Raw genomic sequence first — 20,274 nt, forward strand, 5'->3', positions numbered from 1 at the left:
CAAAGAGGGAAACAGTGCTATATTTAAAATATAGTGGTTTACATATTGGTGCACGCACCCTACATTCACATCAACATAAAGTTCCGGAAACATTTTGTAGCCTCTATATACGGTACAATTGAAAGCCTTTTTCCTCTTCTTGACTTCCATCGTACCTCTGCCTCATATTTAAAAAAGTCATTTTTGTAGGCCTAGGTTAAAACAAATACATTCATTCTCTTAGTTTCATGGCTCATATTATGTAACTATACCCTTTATTGTAGCCTACCCTCTGAAAATGTTGTATTTGGTTGAGAGTAAGAAAACAATATTCTCTGAAGAAAAATAGCCTGATCATGCATTTTGTTTGTCTCACATCAGTATTATTGTGCTTTATGATCAGACAGTGCATTTTTGTTTAACATTTACATTATTTACATTGGTACAGAATTGCATGGTCTGAAAACATTGTGTATTGATTCCGATCACATATTAAGGGAGTAAAATAAAACCAGTGTAGATTGTTCATTGTTCTCAAAGCATTCTTCAGGACATCTTCACTCAATAATGAAATCAGTTTGGAAACCTCCGTTGTTACAAAGAGGGAAGAATAATTTTAGCTGATTAGTCCAGGCAGCTCTCCCCTTTGCTATCACTGTTTACACTCATTGTAGATACATCTGACTGGTCGCTGCTACGACTTGAGGACCGTGACTGGTCGATCTGAGGTCTGGGAAAAAATGGGATCTGTGGAGGATGGCCACTTGGCAGGACTAGTCCAGGTAAACCAGTTGGATATACTGAATGAGGAGGCATCTGTGAGCTCAGCTGTTGTGTGTAGCCTGGGAAGATGGAAAACAATGACTGGGGCGTCCATGGAGAAAAGTGGGTCTCTCGGACCACACTGTGATGTCCCAAGTTCTTCTGCAGTAACACCCTTTCTTTAACCTCGACGGAAGACTGTCGGCTCGACAGACCGTTAGCTCCTGGGCCAAGAGTGGAGTGTGTCGCTGGCATGAAGGGAGAATGAGAGCCTGTGTGTTGGGAAGCCACAGGCAAACACCCAACAAGCCTTGGAGATGCAGACCCTAAAACAGCCATAAACAAATATGTATTACACAATACTAGAGAAAGCGGCTAAATCTGGAGAGGAAATGTCACTTGACGTTTACATTAACCAGGGGCTATAGCTCACCATTAATGCTGAACTGCTTTGCCAGCGATGTGTTGCGTTGAGGGGAATGCACAGAACTCTGGATGTCAGTTCTGGTCGGTACGGTCCGTGACCCCTTCCCACGGAGCACATCTGTGACCTGAAATAATATGTTGACGTTTGAGCAACAACATCTTGAACTGGCTTTCAAGAGTCTCAAAATCATATTGCAATTTAAAAGGGAAAGAAATCAAACAGCGCTGCACTTAGAGGTATTGTGAGTATAATGGGTAGAGAGTCTAGAATTGCTATTTTAATGTATTACAGATAATATCCACATGGTGCTGCTATCGACTTGCCAACAAGAATGGAGAAGCTGCTCATGAGCCAGATTGAATACAGTGACACACACACACACGCACGCACGCACATACACACACACACACACACACACACACACATACACACAAACAGGTATCTGGCAGAAATCGCAACTCAGCTCTTTCTTGTGTAAACCACCTCACTCACTCTCTTGTTTTTGGCCACCATGACTGCTGTGTCGTTGTGGTAGTTCTTCAGGCTGCTGTCGGCTCCATTTTTCAGCAAAGTCCGCACTGCCTCTATGTAGCCCCGACCACATGCACTGTGCAGGGCCGTGTTACCGCTGTAGGATTGGGCATTTACGTCACAGCCACACTGTATACGGGGAACACACAAGGGGGCGCCAAATTAATGGTTTATCTGAGTCAAATGTTTGCAGATTTGACAGATCACAATGCATCCCGTATTTCACTGCATTTATTGTCTAGACAGGACAGTCTCTCTCTCTCTCTCTCTCTCTCTCTCTCTCTCCCTCCTTCATTCCTTCATCCACAAACACATGCACACACACACACTCACACACACACACACACACACACACACACACACACACACACACACACACACACACACACACACACACACACACACACACACACACAAACACACACACGCGTGCACACACACACACACACACACACACTCACACTCACTTAATAATCAGACTGACGTTTGTAGAAATGTACGCCTACCTCAATGAGGAGGTTGACCATCTCCATACTGTTGGCCTCCACCGCATGCATGAGTGGGCTTCGACCACTCTTGTTGTCCTGGCGGAACAATAGAAAAACAGAATTGAGCTGACTCAACAGAGACCTGCTAAAAGTTAGTTTGGCTTGTTGTTTGCCTTGAGCATTGAGAAATTACACCATGACCAGAGTTAGTCACTGAACTGGTAAAAACCCAAAAACTTTAGTCTGGCATAAAGCCAAGACCACAAGGCTAGAGGAATACTGCATGGAATGGGGAAAATACCGCCTCAGCAGTATGAGGAAAACAATGACAGATATGACTGAGCATGAAATGCAGATACCATTGCAAACAGTGCTGACTGACAGGCTAACATTTAGTCCAGGGAGGGTAAGTTTCACTGATTTGTCTGGACAGAGACAAATGTCAAAAATGAGCCAGCTGTGAATAAAAGATGGAGTTAGGTGGTGGTGGTGTAGGAGTCTGTAAGGGCTGGTGTGGACGTGTCTAGAGGAGGATGGGGACCATGAGGTAGCGATGGGGTCGGTAGCTTACCACTGCGTTGATGTCTGCGCCGTTCTTCAGCAGCAGTTTAACCTGTTCCTTGTTTCCACTCTGCACAGCCAGGTGGAGAGGAGAGAGCCCTGTGGGTGGAGAGAGAGGGAGCTCAGTGGCCATCTAGTTTGCGCCTGAGCATGTGCACAAATACAATCTGACTCACTAAGGAGAGTGTATGAGGTGGGCACAGAGACAACACTCCTTTGATCTGTGATATGTGCAGGCCTCATACGGGCCTGAAAAGACATGTTTAGTTGTGTGCCTTATTTTCATCTATTCAGACAGAGAGAGAGAGAGAGAGAGAGACACACACACACACACACACACACACACACAAAATGATGACCCCCCCCCCCACTCTTTCATACAGCACACACACACACACACACACACACACACACACACACACACACACACACACACACACACACACACACACACACACACACGCCTACACCTAACCCCTCTCATTGAGGGGGCGATTTGTATTTCTAGGGGCTTTCTGGACAGCCATGGGGAAACTAGGCTCTGCCCTAGCGTGTCTCGCTAAACAGGAAATGCTCCGTTCCTCTCACACCCAGGAACACAAGATCAAAGCCACATTAATCATTCCATCCCTCCATACACACAGATATGCTCATGCACATAACACATAACCAGCTGCATTCATTTAACAGTCACTCTGGTGGGCTCCTATTGAATTGAGTCAGATGCCCACAATTCTATTTTTAAATCATAAATACACATATCAAGTTTGGGCAATGAACTGTTAATGAAAACTATTTGGGCTTTTGCTAATAGTTCCAATATAATATTTTGTGAGACATGTCAATACAATTGAATTCACCTGAAAATGCATTCTCAATTTGCATCCTAATGAAACTGTGAAACCATCAAACTGATACTGACTGAACATTTGACTTATGACACATCACACGTCACATGTTTTGCTGACTCTAGTAACCAAACCTCAAATTACTTGCTGGGTTCTGGCTCGATACTCACAGTCAGTCAGCAGTCACAGATTTACTTGATTTCATTTCACTTCCCTTAAAAAGGATTCCTTTTTCCTATCCACTATCAGGGGCTGATTTTTGGATCATACTATCTGACACATTGATGTGCACGCTAAAGGGACAGAAGTATTCGAGTCATGGCTTCACAAACGAGTCTGGTTTTCACCATACTAAGCTCAATCTTTTAAGATTGAACATTAGTCTGGCGAGGCTGAGCTTTGTTTCTACTGCACTTAAGTCGGTTAAGTTTCGTTATCGTCACATCATCGGCCAATAGCATGCCAGGACTATAGTATGGCCGTTTCTGATTGGAGCCAACGGTTCTGGCAGTGAACAGAGGAAAAAGATCTGCTGGTTTCCAGCCTGAGCTGCCGGGCAAAATTCAAATTCCCCGGAAGTTCAGGCAGGGTTCACTCAGCCTATACTCACAATACAGTATTTTGAAAAGGAGTGAAACGTTTTTTTGGCGCTAATTGACAAAACTTATGGGAACTCGAGTAAAAAAAATAATAATGTTGGTTATTGTTAAACACTGCACATTCAGTACACATGGTGAACCTAACACCCTGTACCTAAACGCTTCAGTATGAATACATGAACCTTACAGTAACACCCCTAACAGACACTCTAAAATCTTGTGGAAATCATTTCCAAAACAGTGTGAGCTGTTACAGCTGCAGGGTGGGTGGGGGCATCTCCGTAATAATACATATGGATTTAGAATGGCTTGAACTTAAGGACCATCTAGACAAAACGCTGGAAGGAGCTCCATTAATGAAAACTTGGCACCCAAAAACATAGTGGCTGGCATGTTCACAGGCATGCTGAACCCGCTGGGGCCAAAGGGAAACCTCTGGCCTGTTATGCTCACCTTCATAGTTGCGGGTCTCCAGCCAGGAAGAGACAGAGTTAGATGGGTGGGAGAGGATTTCAAAGAGGCAGGATGCCTGGTTGTATTCACAACACAGGTGGAGAGTGTTCTGACCATTGCGGTCCAGGGCACCAGGGTCAGCATCTGCCCTCAACAGAGCCTTCACGAGGTCCACGTTGCCGGTGATGACAGTCAAGTGCAGTGGAGTCTGAGGGAACAACAAAGAAAGAAAGAAAGAAAGAAAGAAAGAAAGAAAGAAAGAAAGACAAACAGACAAACAGACAGAAGTAGAGAGAGAGGAGAGTGATGTCAGAATGTACTTCCCATTTACTGTACAGAGTCAGGTCATGGAGATGGATTTTAAAGCATGTATGGATCACTACATGTATCTAGCCAGTGACACAAGAAAACAGCATCTTTGTGTGCAACATGCGTCAGTTTAGCTGTTGAGAATGCCTATTTGTTTTTCTTGAGAAGTAGCACCGTGTACCTCAGACTTGAAATGATAAACCACTTCCTGCTCGCGATTCCCGTCATAGGAGCCCTTATGACCTGGAACCAGTTTAGCAGGCTAAAGGTCACCACAACAAAATCAGTGGGAAGATAGGGCCTACACATAAAAGCAAAGGGACACCCTGTCCACCTAAAGCCAACAAATTGATGGGATTTCCCCGCACAGGATGAGTTCATGTACTTTAATGGCCTTATCTGCGGCAGGTTTAGCAATCCACTGATACAAAGTCCACTGATAAAAACTCAAAACAAACCCACACAGGTTTTACAGAAAGTGTGTCTATATGAGTGTTCATATGTATTTTGTTTTAAGAAAATTCATTCCTGATTGATTGTAGGGTAATGCAACTGGCAATGTGTTACCTCTAATCAACCTTTGTCTGTAAAGCAGATTTATAAACAAAGAACATACACCAAATTGGCAAGACCTCAGATCATCTTTAATACTGGGGCCTTGTAAAATGCCCCATTGCTTTAAATAAGGAGGGGAAATAACACAAATGAACAGAATGAGGCAGATCACACAAATTCGGGCTTCAAATCTACCCATAGTGAATGGTCATCACTGAGATTGCATGAGGTCTTCCAATGCTGCAGGTAAATCTTAAAGGAATCATAATGCTTTTGATGTTTTTTGAGAAGTTGTAGTAGTTGAGGCTTGCAGTCAAAATCATCCAGTGGCAGAACATTCAGCACCATGCCTGGTAGAATGAAACATAATTTGCATATATACCAAAACATTTTTCCACGGGAAGAGTGAAACTGTTTGTGACTTCGTATGGATTTAATCCAAATCAATGCACTTAACATGCATTTTAAAACAGGGAGATTTTGATCATATCCCAGAACTGCTGTGCAATGCCAACAGAATTTCCGTCGTAATGAAATCTGTGAGAAACCCCCAGTGCCTGAGGACCTTGGGGTTTTACTTGCCAAAAAAGGCCAATGACTTTCGCTTCTGAGGCAACAGCAGTGTGGCGAGTTTTCTATTATATTGGAGCAGTGCTGGGGAGGGAGGTTCTTCCAGTAAGGGTGAGAGGTGGAAAAAAAATGCCAGAACAACAGCGAGGAAGAGGCAGAAGAAATTCCTCTTGTGTCACAACTCTGCTGGCCCTCCCTTCCTATGAAAACAGCACTCCCATTTCCCTGAGTCCGCTCTGAATCATCGTGACAGATAACACTGAGCCATGTGTGCTTTCACATCCATGTTTGCAAAGTTACACAGAGTCTAATCTTTCTCTCTCTCTCTCTCTCTCTCTCTCTCTCTCTCTCTCTCTCTCTCACACACACACGAGGCTGACCAATAGTCAGGGTATGTGTTTCTTTAAATGTTGCAATGCACACTCATACTGGGACGTATCAGTGTACTACGACAACCTACTACTGCCTTTCCAGCCAAAAAAAAAAAAAAAAGGGAAAGAAGAAAAAAAGACCCATAGAGCATTTGAGGACGGGAAGGTGTGAGAGACAGAGGAAATGCCTGGGGGGCAGATCAGGAGGAGGGGAGAGAGAGGGAAATGGCACTACTCAGGGAAAATCCCTTCAGTCTCCCTTACGGAGATTTACATTCCCCAAAAAAGGAGACGGGTAGAGGGAGGGAGAGAGAGAGAGAGAAACAAAGGCATGATCAAGGATAAAGACACCAACAATGTTGACTTAAGAAAAAAGGGCAAGGCATGAGGAAGCTTCACTGTTGAAAGTATGCAATGAATACACTTTGAGACAATAACTAAAAAATACTTCCAGATATCCTAAAAAGAAGATTGATTATACCATTAGTGAAGGATTGACAGGATCATTACATATCTAACCCAACAAAACCTTTGTGGAGTGGAGAGAAGTTAGTAAGTATACATTTTCAAATGCAAACAGCAATGAAGACTAAAGATGACTTCATTAAAGGCCTACAAAATTACTACTGCAACAGTATGAGAGAGAGAGAGTGAGAGAGAGAGAATGAAAGAGAGAGAGGAAGAAGATATAGACAACACTAGAAAGGATGCAAAAGCGAGGGGAGGGAGGGGGGGCGAGAGAGAAGGGAAAGTCCCTATTCTACCCAATGAACCTCAACCAAGGTATATTGAGAAACAACTCGGTCATGTGACTTCTCGGAATGAGGATACTAAAGTGAACAGGCGCAGTGCAGCTGTTTGCTGTACATTCGCATATGACACACACCCACACACCCACATACTGGCACACACACACACACACACACACACACACACACACACACACACACACACACACACACACACACACACACACACACACACACACACACATAAGCACAGTATCACAATCAACTTCCTTGTAACAATTCCACTGCAAAATACCACAAATAGCACTAATATTTCTCACAGTTCCAACTATGCATGTGTCTCTCATGCTTTTTTTAGTGTGCATAACAAGACCTGTCTAAGAGCTCAGACAGCAACCTGCTGCTTCTGCAGTGATGACGGGCACAGGAAGGCCACTCTGCATTTCAAATGTCATTCTGCATTTCAATTTCAGGGCAGACGGCAAGGGGAAGGACTATGTCTAGCAAAAGATGTAAACAACCTTGCTTTGCAACCGACTGGAGACAAACCATAAACTAGTGGTAACTGTTATCAACTGCAATGGGGCCTTCATTACTTTTCTATGGTTTCTAACGCAGGAGAGTTGTACATTATGACAAATTGGACAGTGAACAGATGGTCTATTGGATTATACCATTTGTTGCAGCTAGAACTTTAAATGAAAAGAGACAAGAACAAATATGGGGAAACAAGGTTGGCCAACGCTGTAGCCCTTATCCTTTATCCCTTGCGCAAATCAATCTGGATGTTGATCAGTTATCACTCTGTGAACTCTACCATGTGAAAGAGGTCTGTCAACCAGCAGTTATGATAAGACAGCATATAGTACGATAACAAGCCTAAACGAGAGGGGGGAGAGAGAGAGAGAGAGAGAGAGAGAGAAAGAGAGAGAGAGAGAGAGCTGCCGGGATGAAAACGGATGCTACTTCTGGTAAGTGGCCTCTGTGTGCAGATTAGGCAGAGCTGAGGTGATTTCTGAGGTTAGGCCTCAGACATGCAAGGCGCGCATCACAGCCAGAATGAATGAAAGGCACTGCCGCTGCGACTCACTCTCAGATAAAGACACAGAGAAAATCCCAGGGCTTGGGACACTTCTGAGCGCACATTTCTTGTCCCCATTCAGCACTACCTCTTTCTCTTTCTCGCTCTCTCTCTCTCACACACACACACACACACACACACACACACACACACACACACACACGCACGCCTGTTCATGGGGAGGAAGGGGTGTCTGCCAGAGGGACAGTCTGTCAGAAAGAACCGGGTTTTACATAATGGCCAAGAGTGTGGTAGGGGTGGATGCAGTGGTGATTGATCCAGTGACTACTGGGAAATGGGGAACAACTTCCTTCTTGGTCAGGAGTGTGCGTCTGTGTGTGTGTGTGTGTGTGTGTGTGTGTGTGTGTGTGTGCGTGCGTGTGCGAGCGTGTGCATGTGCATGTGCATGTGCATGTGTGTCTCACCTGTCTCATGCTATTGTAGATGTCCACATCTTTCTTCGCCCATTTTAGAATGTGTATCAGCCTGTGGACCATCTCCTCCTGGCCTTGGACCACAGCTATATGAAGAGGCCTACAAAATACAATGATAATTACCTTTGAGCAGGTCATTTAGGTAAATGATTCACTTTCAGAATTTCTCCCATTTACATTTGACATGTATTCATTAAGCAGACGCTTTTGTCCAAAGCGACTTACAATAGGACTTTCTTCAAATCAATGCAAATGTCAGTAGACACAATAAGGGTATATATGGTGTTAGCGCTATGAAATGTCTAACAAGCCACCCCCATATCTATCACAAGCTGAGAAGTTGTCTGTTGTATGTATACAATCTCAAGGCTACGTCTTTAGGCAACCTCCATCCCCCCCTCTCTCCTTTTTCTGGAGTGGGACATGGCAAGTACTTGTAGAATGCCTGTGTGAATCTGCTGCCATAAACGGAACAGTATATGCATAGTCTATAAGGAAATTGTTATCATGTCATCAAGATTGTGGGGCACGTCAATGTGCTCTGAAGCTTGAAAACGTCTGGGACCAGGAAGAATTCAGTCAAGTACATCTGTGTGTGGGTGTGCATGTGTGTGTGTGTGTGTGTGTGTATGTGTGTGTGCATTTGGATACCTGTGGATTTGGATTGTGACTGCATATGGTAGTGTGTTAACCTCTGAAGAAATTTAGCAAAATCAATGTATAAATCATGGCTAATAGTTGGGAAATTATGGTATGGCTGATTAGATTTATCTCTTCATGCATGTGTGTGTGTGTGTATGTGTGTGAGTTTAAGGTTGCTTCCAGTAAGAGCTAGTCTGGTTTGAGGTCATTTCCTGTCTTCAGGGACAATGGCACTGTTCTTTCTCTTTTGAATAATAATTATTATAATCGCAGGCTGCCTCTCCCTTCACTGGGGCTTTTCACATATTTCTTTTCTATTTTTCTCAGATCCTTCAGACACAGAAAAAAAAAACTCCCCATGAAAACGGTTACCATAAATCAGGAGATGGTACTCACACAGGAAGGCAGGAAACCCTTCTGATGATCTGTGGCCCCTTTCAAGCTAAGCCATCACAGATCATTTCTCAGTACACTTTTATCTACAGATAGCAGATGTGTACAACTGAAATGACAGAGATCTGCACCTTCCTCAACATTTCACAACATTTCACAATTTTGCTGTTTTCATTTTGCATAGGCTACATTCAGTTGATGCTTTCATTTAAGCTCGGAGCAATTATTTTACAGGGGTCATGTTGAAGGACAAACAGGTATGCCTCAAGCACGGACCACTAGATGTTGCAGGCAAACTGAATGGTACATGGCAACAAGGATGCTGAGTATTGTTGTCGAAGTTCTATTTGGGTAGTATAGCGCACAAGCCCCTTTATTTTCAGCCAACCTTGGATACGAAAACTGTCACTGAGACAAATCCTGTGGGCGCGGTCTCAACTCGATGCTAACAAGGATGCTGTGCCTCAGGGAAGACTAGCTCAGTGTTCCATTAACAAGGTCCTTCCCATAAAAGTGATGGTCCTCCTTACATTTCAAAGTCCTAGATAGTCTAAAAAAGCACCCATCTGCTCAAAAGGAAGTAAGACTCACTATATAACCAGATCGTTTACCGTATTAACCTGCTTGCAAAAGCGAAAGGAATGTAAACAACAGATAACAGGAAAACCGACGGGAGAGTCCTGCACTTGATTCACCCCACCGGTATAGAATGTTGCTGAGCTATTTCAACTGTAGGAAGAAGCCTCGCTATAACATTCCTGAATATAAACAAGATCATTTCCAGTTAATCCTAAACCAGTTATGTGAGTTTTGCAAACCACAAGTGCAACCACAACAAAGTGCCAATATAAGACATAATTTGCATGTCTTGCGATGTCTGTCTTGGCCCTTTGGTATGACCAGGGAGTATATGCTGACATATTACACTAAACAGTGTGTCCATTTATTTTGAAAATGAAACTGATAAATGAAAAAGGCTTACATATAGTATGAAAAGAGGAAGCGAAAATAGAGTGGCCCATTGATATGAGAAGGCTGTTGGGTAGCCAAGGTGGACGTGATGAAGGCCGTGGTCTGCCAGGAAGCAAAACTGCACAGTCACCATTGACACTTCTCCATCATAACATATGTTGGCTTTGACAGTAAATGATTTCATAATCAGATGGTCATCTGGGGCCGATGAAAACATGTGAAGTGGATAGGGTGGCAGCCTAAATGTGTGTTTGTGTGTTTTTTCAGAGGACACCTTGTCATGTCACAGTGATGAAAAGTTTGAAAAGTTTTGAAAAACTGCAACTTCCCTCAATGGCTATCGCATTTGTTTGTGGTTCTCTTCTGCTAAGTACTAAAATGATTTTCACAATACAGTCCTGGCACATAGCCTAGGATATCCAAAGAGTAATACGTACCAAACCAATAAAGTGCAGATGCTGGACTCAAAAAAGCAACATGGAGAGACGAGAAAGAAGTCTGTCCCTATAGACCCATTCATTAAAAAAAAAAAAAAAAAAAAAAAAATCTTGAGTGGGAGCAGTGTGTGGACATTATTTTTCATATCTCCACATAACCAGGCCCAGAGCTTGGCTTTGCTCCAGTGGGGATTGTTTACAGTCGTTGCATCCTATTGGGATTAAACCTCGGATTACTTTTGGACCGAATTGACCAAACTTTAAAGGTGCCCTGCCACACAAGACCGTTTTACTTTTTTATTTTTAAAAAAATGTTAGGTTCATATAGGTCTGTGTTATGTTGTGCATATGAAAATGAACGGCTACCTCCTCTGTCAGCTCTAGCCACTGAAAAGAGATAATATAGGCTGAGAAATCAGGCCAATTACAAAAGCTGGTCAGTCTGACGTGGTATTGACTGAGCTCATTACTATTCAAGAGCTCGCCCAGTTGAGACCGTGTCCACAGAATTTGTCTAGCTCAGTGACAGTTTTCGAAATTAGTTCTCTGTTCACGACATTTTGAAGAAAGTGACTTCATTAGCTTGGCGAGTTCAGTTGAAGCCTGGAGCAGTACCAGCATGGTAGTCTATGACCTGTGCCCAGCCTGTAAGTAAAAATTGTCATCTCGAGGAAGTGCTATGTCATACAGATTTAAAGCAACACTAAAGCACTTTTCCTCTGTCGCTCGCACGCTATTTGTTTATCCAGCAAATAACGATGTCCACAGACAAGGTAGATTATGTTTTATGAAAGTATGACGTATTGCGACACGGAAGCATGTCAAATTTGTAGTTTCTTATCTCATTAATCAAACTATAGATCTGCTACCCGATCTGGTAAACTGACAAAGTGCGGTTGTAGCCGATAGAGGGCCTCGAAGCAAATGCAAAGGTGCCGTTCACTCTGTTACGAGTTGATGAACCAATGAAATGATTTTGGAAACATTATTTTAAGGTGCAAAAAACTCTTTAGTTTTGTTTTAATGCACTTGCTAGCCTAGCAGGTTTTATGTCCATTTGAAGAACACTAGCACTCGCTAGCAAAAGCTTCATGCCATGAAGCTGAAATGAGTTGATAAAAGCTGTTGCCAAGCCGTCATGCTATAGAGTGTGGTAGTTACCTGGAAGCTTGTAGTTTTTAGCGTTAGCATTTTAACGTTTCCTGGTTTGAGATGAAAAATCTCTATGGGAAAATGAATGGTGTGTTTGGTAAAATGGTTCAAATAAGTTCTCTAAAGTCCAGTTTACCTACGCCAAGGAGGTACATGTTTTCATCGGGGACCGGCGTTTGTTTGTCTGTCTGTTTGTCTGTCTGTTTGTCTGTTTGTTAGCAAGATAACTCAAAAAGTGATGGATGGATTTTGATGAGATTTCCAGGGAAGGTTGGAGATGACCCAAGGAAGAAACAATTACATTTTGGGAGTGATCCGTCATTCCGTCGGGATTCCCGAGGCGTTTATGCATTTAGCTTAGTGGTGACCACGTGGTGGCGATCTGAATAGTTTAGGTTCAAATGTATGACAACCTAGGAAGAACAATGCAGTCGGAGGTAGCTGCGCTTTCCAAGTGCTTTTCTAGTTTTGTAAATATGAAGATGTTGCTACCAAAATGCTACAGCAAAAATGAAGTGGACTACAGCGTGCTGCTTGCCTAGTGTATCTTGCAGGACAGTCTATGGTTACAGATGACTCTTCACTCACTCCCCTGTAACTTTACATTACAGTCACAGTACCTAAAATATCTGATAGGCCTACTATCCAACGGATAGTATGTTAACTTTATTTGACAGCGTGATTGTTGTGGGAAAAAAGTTATTACCCTTGCTTGCTAAAGCCAACTGTGGTTAGATAGCTTCTACTGCTTGCTTTGTGATGCACAGCTACAGCACGGGAGTCAGTTTGTAGTTGAATGCTTTTCGCTGGTAGCAGAGGCATAGTAACAGTCAGTCATATTTTATAAATAGCAGATGTAAAATCTCGAGATAAAATACACGCCATTTTTACTAAAAGGATATGATTGCAGGTAGGTCTACTTGTGAGCAGTTAATTAACTATTGAGGGGCATCATTTTGTAAGATTCCCAAAAACTCGTGCATAGGGATTTTTTCATTACGAACCGGAATATGGGAAAATGCTAATCAAACGCATTAAAAATGACGGTATAACTACCACACTCTATGGACGAAGCCGACTATCTTTTAGCCAATAAGAGTCAAGCAGCTTAGCTCACTGAATATTCATGAGAACTTGCGCAAATTAAGCTGAGTCTTCCTGCAGGCTTTCTATACCACGCTAAAATAGGCATACTGTTCCACAAAAATGTTACAGAGTCCATGGTAGAAATTCAGACATTACCACAAAGTAATGACACGTGTGTGGCAGGGCGCCTTTAACCAACATTGACCAGTATGGGATTGCCATACTTCCAACTTCACCACCAATGACACACAGTGTCATGATAAAGTAACATTTTCATCTTGCTCCGGCTTCAATTCTTCAATGTGCACTAGCATTGCGATGTCTCAAATAAAAAGTCGCTGTACTTAGCCACCCCAACTAGTCACTGACTGGAGGCTGTGCACTGGAGGCATTGGAGCATAGTTGGACTGATGGGACTAGAGGGTTATAGTTGACCCATATCAGAGCAACATGTTCTTTCTGTGCTTCTCATCCAAAAACCTCTGTGACCCTTTCTTTCTCTGATGCTATCTCTCTGTTTCTTCCCGTCCTCTCTCATTCTCTCTCTCTCTCTCTCTCTCTCTCTCTCTCTCTCTCTCTCTCTGCCCATGTTACTCTCATTATCTCTTTCTGTTCTGTTGTGAAATCCTGCTCTGAACTCTCCGGTTCCTGGAAGTGGCTTTGTCAGAGTGAGACCACAGGGCCAGATAACATTGGGGCTGAGCCTTAGGTCTGACGCAGGGACGCTTTGCCCCGGCCCGGGGCCCATGAAGAGTGGTGGCCGCGGCGCAACCATGGCGCAGATGCGGCATCCTGTTCGGGGAGGCGTGCGCAAGCCTCACCTCCCCTGTGGTCAGGCGTGAAGTTCACACACCCACCGGCTGACAGTAAACAAAGGGAAGCTGAGTCGAGCGAGTTACGTGCGAGTGCAACCCCAGGCAACGCAACGCAACACAGCACTGTGGCATATAGTTCACCAGAACCGACAGCTGCTGAGACACAAACAACCACACGAGGGGATTTTATGGGGTAGAGATGAATTACTTAAGCTTGTTTTTTTTAATGAGGGAGTTTAATAAAGCTGCAATGAATAACAGTAATTAAGCTTTCACCCTGAAGCCTTCTTTAAGATAACTTGCAGGCTGACTTGCAAGTGACTGACACCAATTTCTGTAACAGTATACTTGAAAGAAGAGTACAACCAAAACTGTCTCTCAAACTTTGTAGTTATCGTGTAGTGCATCATTCATTGCTTTATCATGTTTATATATGTTTTATAAAGAAAATCAAATATGCCAGAAGACTGATTAAAGGTTTCATTCACAACACAGTCAGTTGTGTACGCATACGTATGCGAATGCTTGGTAAAAAGGCAAGTGTATCCTCCCCAGTTTAGAGATTGTAAGTTTGTGGGCTTGATCTGGACCACTCTTCGGGCTGATTCATGGTTCCGCCTCGACTCAATGGCACTGCCTCTATGCTGTCGTGAACCATTTTCAATTATGTGTCTCCTGTGTCTGCATAGCTCTCTGAAAACATCTGAGGTCATTGGTATGGTGTCTTCCAGTCCGTTTATGTTAAGCAAACTCCCAACAACTGCCTACCAAGTACTGCTTGCTGGCAAAGTGCTGATTTAAAAACGTCACTGAAAAAAAAACGTCACTGCACGATTGTATAACATTGTCACTGTAACCAAAAATATGTTTATTTGCAAAGCTTCTGTCAGCGACCTACAGTAGCATATTGCAACTACCCACAGTAGATTGCTGAAGCACATTGGCTATCAACACTCAGGGCAAGTTGACCACAGTCCTTTGCAGTCTGCGTCACCTCCATGCAAAGTTGCAATTTTGAGGAGATGCATTTCTGGTGACGGTGTTAAGCCTGAAGGAAGGTACACAGCAACACAGAGGCTCTGTCAGAGGCTAAGCCAAATTTATGGGGCAATTAGGTTGACATGACAACTTGTCTCAACCTTGGGGTCTTCCATAGTCCATACGTTTTAAATCCAAACTCATCTTACATTTCACCTGAGGAAGGTCTATGACCAAAACGTTATAAATATGCATGCGTAATGGACAGTGTGCGGGATTTTCTTTCACAAAACTCATCAACAGCTGAAATTAGCTGTTAATATTCAGCTATAAATGGAAACATTATTTTAAGGTGCAAAAACTCTTTAGTGTTGCTTTAGTGCACTCACTAGCCTAGCAGGTTTTATCTATTTAATTTATTTAATTATATTGCAATAATTGCAGTGCCCCTAGTGGCCATCCGGATCATTCATGGGCACGGGAAAAGCCTTTTTCCAGGTGAAAACGTCAGCGTTCACGTCACTTCATGTGGGAACCAGAGGTGGGAAACTGAAGGAAGAATTTGCTAACAGTGAGTTGCCCAGTTGAGGGCTCGTTAACTCTTTTAACGTAACGCTGTATTTTGTTTGTAGTCCATGTGGTCTCTCATGTCCAACAGTTTTAAGTGAACTTGGGAATTTGATTTTTTTTGCCCGTCACTTGAAAGCTGCACATCATTCTTTCACACGCGTCTTACACCACATCTTTAAGCAAATACAGTTGTTTGTTTATTTAAGATTAGTGAGCGTATGCTTTACCCTTTGTTGTGGCATCCATGTTTTTTACACATTCCGACGGCAAAGCACACTTGCAATAGACCCTCAATAGACCCGTTCATAACTTCATATAGTAAAATAAACCGACAGAGCCACCCTATAGGCCATCAATAGAGAAAAGTGAAGCCAATTTGAACCCATTTCCTGTTGGTCGATGTAATCTCTCTGTGCATCCTCAGCCCTTGCGGACCTTTGAGTTTGAGTGCTTTTAGGTTCTGGAGATCACAGTATCCACACGAAGGCAGAGGACAAAAGTGTGTTCAGGAAAACGTCTGCATTTAAGACTTTTTCGTCCCCATGAGAGTTTAACAGGACTGCGTTAATTCAAAACCCCCATGATATTTTCCCATAGAAAAAATACCCAGATACCGGATCTCAAAGATGGCAGCTTTTTTGTAGGCAAACTTCAGCGGTGTATTTGCTGCACAAAAGTGTACTCAATCAGAACTGTGGACCACTGACCATGCTGTCCCACAGTACGAGTACAGAAAAAGCAAGGCGATGGCTGAAAAAAGAGGGTATTAGTTGATGGGACAGCAATTCAATATGCAGCATTCAATGGGAGAGAGAGAGAGAGAGAGAGAGAGAGAGAGAGAGAGAGAGAAATAGAGTAAGTGAACAAGAGAAAAAAAAGGGGAGAGATCAGTCGACTGCAAGAAAGCGGTAAAAGAGGAAGTATGAAGCGGATGTTTGGGTTTTTGAGCCCATTCATTTAAAAACACACAAAGAAAAAGAGAGAGCTTTAGAGAGAGAGAGAGAGACACCTGAACAAACCGCAGTCACCAGACGAGCACGCTCTCGCACAGGTTTTCCCGAAAGTGAGGGGCTAACGAGGCGCTGAGAACCAAACAGGGTGAGAGGATGAAGAGCCCTCTGACGCAAGTAGGATGTGTATGTCTGTGTAAATGTGTGTGTGTGCGTGAGTATGTATTCTTATCTTACTTTTTTTCTCTTGAAGTCTTTTTTTTTCAGTTTTCATTTGAAAAAAAAAAAAACCCTCTAACAAGTTGATGCTTGCCAGCAAATGAATCTGGGCAATTCCACACAACTGCGCAAGAAGACTGAGCCACAACTTGTATATGTACTTTACATTGCTTACTTCCCCTTGAGCTTACCTACAGTGCTTATGCAACAATTTGCAAGAGGCACTATAAAATGGCCAACACAATAAACACTCAAAAACATGACAGGCAAACATATAGTAATTTCTCTTGGTATTGCTGTTATGTGTATTTGCATATTAGGCATCACAAACAATTTTGAAAATTCAGCTGGAAAAAACAAGGCAATATAGTATGTTAATTCTGTCATTAATGCAACTTTGCTGCCTCTGAGCAGATGTGCAACAATCATGCCCTTTATGCAAAACCAACGGTATTTACAAATAGTTCAGAGTTTCACTCATGTGAGAGAGTGGATGTGAGTTCTGATACCACCTGATGCTGCATGTGGGTGTTGTTTGATGGTTAAGGTAAGAGTGAAGGCATCCATGTGTGAAAGACTTGTGTCCTGTGGCCTTCACGCTATACTCATCCTGCACACTTTAGCCTGGATATCTGTATAAGCCCCCCCGAGACTTCCACCCACACCATACAGTGATCTCTTATGAAACTCAGTGAGTCTTCTGACTCACATCAGCCAGTGCATGCACATTTGTGTCCTCTCGACCCTGTGTGTACAGTGGGAGCACCCACTCTCACACCTATACACACAAATAATACAGTTCTGATACACACACACACACACACACACACACACACACAAACACCCACCCACCCACCCACACACATACTTGAACAGACACACATACACACACACAGCTGGAAACAAGCATAGGCAACCATCCATCCATAGTAACATGAACTTTTGAAAAGTCAAGATAGGGTATATGTCTATTGGCAGAGTGATTGAATGTCTAACCATTGACATTTGAATGGCTGTACAACTTGGCTTACATCTTCATAAATCATTTTCCAGTGAGTAACTACTAATATGCTGCAAGACCATGGCAAGTGACTTTTTGTCATATTAAATAAGCTATAGCCTGTGTAGCCTGTTAGCTTAATTGATGAGAAACTTCAAGCCTCTACCGCATCTGGTAATAACTACAGTGTCATAAGCATGCCTGAAAAAAAGTTTGTTTTTGCCACGCCAGGCTCATAAAGGTTTTTGTAAGAGTCTGACAAAATGGAGAGGGTCTGTACAGAGATACACAAGTCTGAGCGATATGTCATCATAATCATATGCACACAAAGTATAAAATCTCTCGGGCTCCAGCACTGCCCTGCACTTACACATTGCACCAGTTGCACCAGCAAGCATGTTTTGTTTTGTGTATTATTACAATCATTGTGTAATTGTTATATAATATGTACTGTGTAACAACAAAGTTACAAAATAAGTGGAGTTTAGTCAAGTTTCCGAATTTGAACATCCGCGCAAACATGCAAGCCTGGCCCTGCCCGCCTGTATCTCAGCTCATTTTCTACTGCTCTGGCTCCTCTCAATGCACTTATATTTCCCTCGACCACAAGGATAGTGGGCCAATCAGTAATGAGAGGGAATGACGCTAGTGTTAAATTTTAAAGTGCCCGTGGTAAATGGTAACAATGCCTGCAAAAGCAAATTTGCAGTCGGAAGAATGTGGTTTGTGAAGTAGGAAATAACATTAGGGATCCTTAATTAATGTGATTGGTTAGGTTGAACCAATGATTTCAAAGGTAATGTAAAAGACTACACCGACTGCACCCTGTTTTTGAAAGACTACATCTTTCAAAAACATGTAAACCCTTTAGAAAAAGTTAACTTGGGGCTAAAAAAAAACAACTTACGTGTCTCCGTCATCGTCTTGGTGTGTCGCTAGGGCAACGTCAGCCTGCAGCCGTTCCACCTGGACCTGCCAGGGGGAGAGGTGTGCTCTAGCTCCATGAGGTACAGCAGCCCTGGGACACAGTGCAAAGGGACCTGGGTAGAGTAGAGTAGAATAGGGACGTAGAGCTTAGATATTGCATAACATAAGAGCTTACCTCAATAATTACCTGCTGAGGTATAATTATATTGCATCTGTGGTGTAGTGTACAGTGTAGTGGCAATGGAATGTCATGTGAAAAGTGTAGAAACAGTCATTTGGCTGTTTGAACATCACACCAATAAGCCATGAGTATCATGAGATCAACTGTCAGGATCAGCTATCAACCATGCAAATATCTGGCGTGTGAGGTTCAAAATCCCTTTCGTGGAAGGATCACATAGCCACAAACTAAGACAAAATAGCTGTTCCCCTATAGACTGATGATGAGTTCCCTTGAACATCTGTCCCAAACACCATAAATATTGCTTTATGGAGAGCATCTTCAAGGTAGGAAGAATCAAACTATTTAGGGACACATGCATTAATGCTGACATGTCATATCAACAATATCAACTCCAATGTGAATAGTACATGAGTTTACTGGGGGCAATTAATGTCACAAGAGAAAACTGACTCCACCACAAGCTTGGAACCACCACTTACTATGCCTCAATCTATAACACCCACTTTATTGAACACTGCTAATCTTCAAATTCATCATATTCACATTAATTTTGATCAGAATTCCACACTCTCTCCAGTACATAAGCAGTCATAACACTATCATACTAATTGTATAAGTCAATTTGGATAAAATGGTCTGCCAAATACCACAACCATAACCATGAACTCCATAAACCTTCAGCTACAGTGGTTGCTATAGTTACACTTTTGACAACCTGCCACTTAAATGGCTAGTGTGACATGATGACTAGACTTTGGCATTCAACTTGAACTCGAATGTATTACTCCTACAGGAAGTGTACAATATAATAATATATCGTTTACCACAGTAATAGACTCATGAAAAGGATTTGTTTCCCCCAGAAATTCCTCAGTCCATTAAGGAATTTTGTGTGACATAAAACAATCTACAGCCACATGCAACATGATAAATTACAGTGTGCAACAATTACATGGTGTTAATTGATTTTGAATAAAAGCATGTGCAACACTAGATACAAGCATAGGCAATTACAGTGTTATGGTGTGTTTATAGAATTGACAGGGGGCAGAATTATTGTCTGTCATAGGGCCCAAATTGTATAGCAGGAAACCTGGGGGAAGTAGGTTATACAGTAGGTTCACTTTGACCTATTGGCACAGCTTGTTCCATATTAGATTGACTCGGACAATTTCACAATGTCTGGACAAGCCGTGACTGCGCAATCTGTCAACTGCATACTATTCCAAGGG

General features: G+C 42.7%; 1 protein-coding gene across 1 annotated transcript in view; it reads right to left on the reverse strand.

Moving 5' to 3' along the window:
- The window catches only part of bcl3 (BCL3 transcription coactivator), a 21,040-nt gene continuing 766 nt past the window's right edge, over positions 1-20,274 (reverse strand). The window contains exons 2-9 of the mRNA XM_062538974.1: positions 18,839-18,971; positions 8,709-8,817; positions 4,649-4,856; positions 2,759-2,847; positions 2,206-2,283; positions 1,661-1,828; positions 1,175-1,292; positions 1-1,067 (exon numbers count right to left, since the gene is read on the reverse strand). Of these exons, the coding sequence (XP_062394958.1) occupies positions 604-1,067; positions 1,175-1,292; positions 1,661-1,828; positions 2,206-2,283; positions 2,759-2,847; positions 4,649-4,856; positions 8,709-8,817; positions 18,839-18,971 (1,367 nt within the window). The 3' untranslated portion in view covers positions 1-603. The remainder of the gene's footprint in view (positions 1,068-1,174; positions 1,293-1,660; positions 1,829-2,205; positions 2,284-2,758; positions 2,848-4,648; positions 4,857-8,708; positions 8,818-18,838; positions 18,972-20,274) is intronic.

This window comes from Sardina pilchardus, chromosome 6, assembly GCF_963854185.1.
Source record: "Sardina pilchardus chromosome 6, fSarPil1.1, whole genome shotgun sequence".
In the NCBI taxonomy this organism is placed as follows: Eukaryota; Metazoa; Chordata; class Actinopteri; order Clupeiformes; family Clupeidae; genus Sardina; species Sardina pilchardus.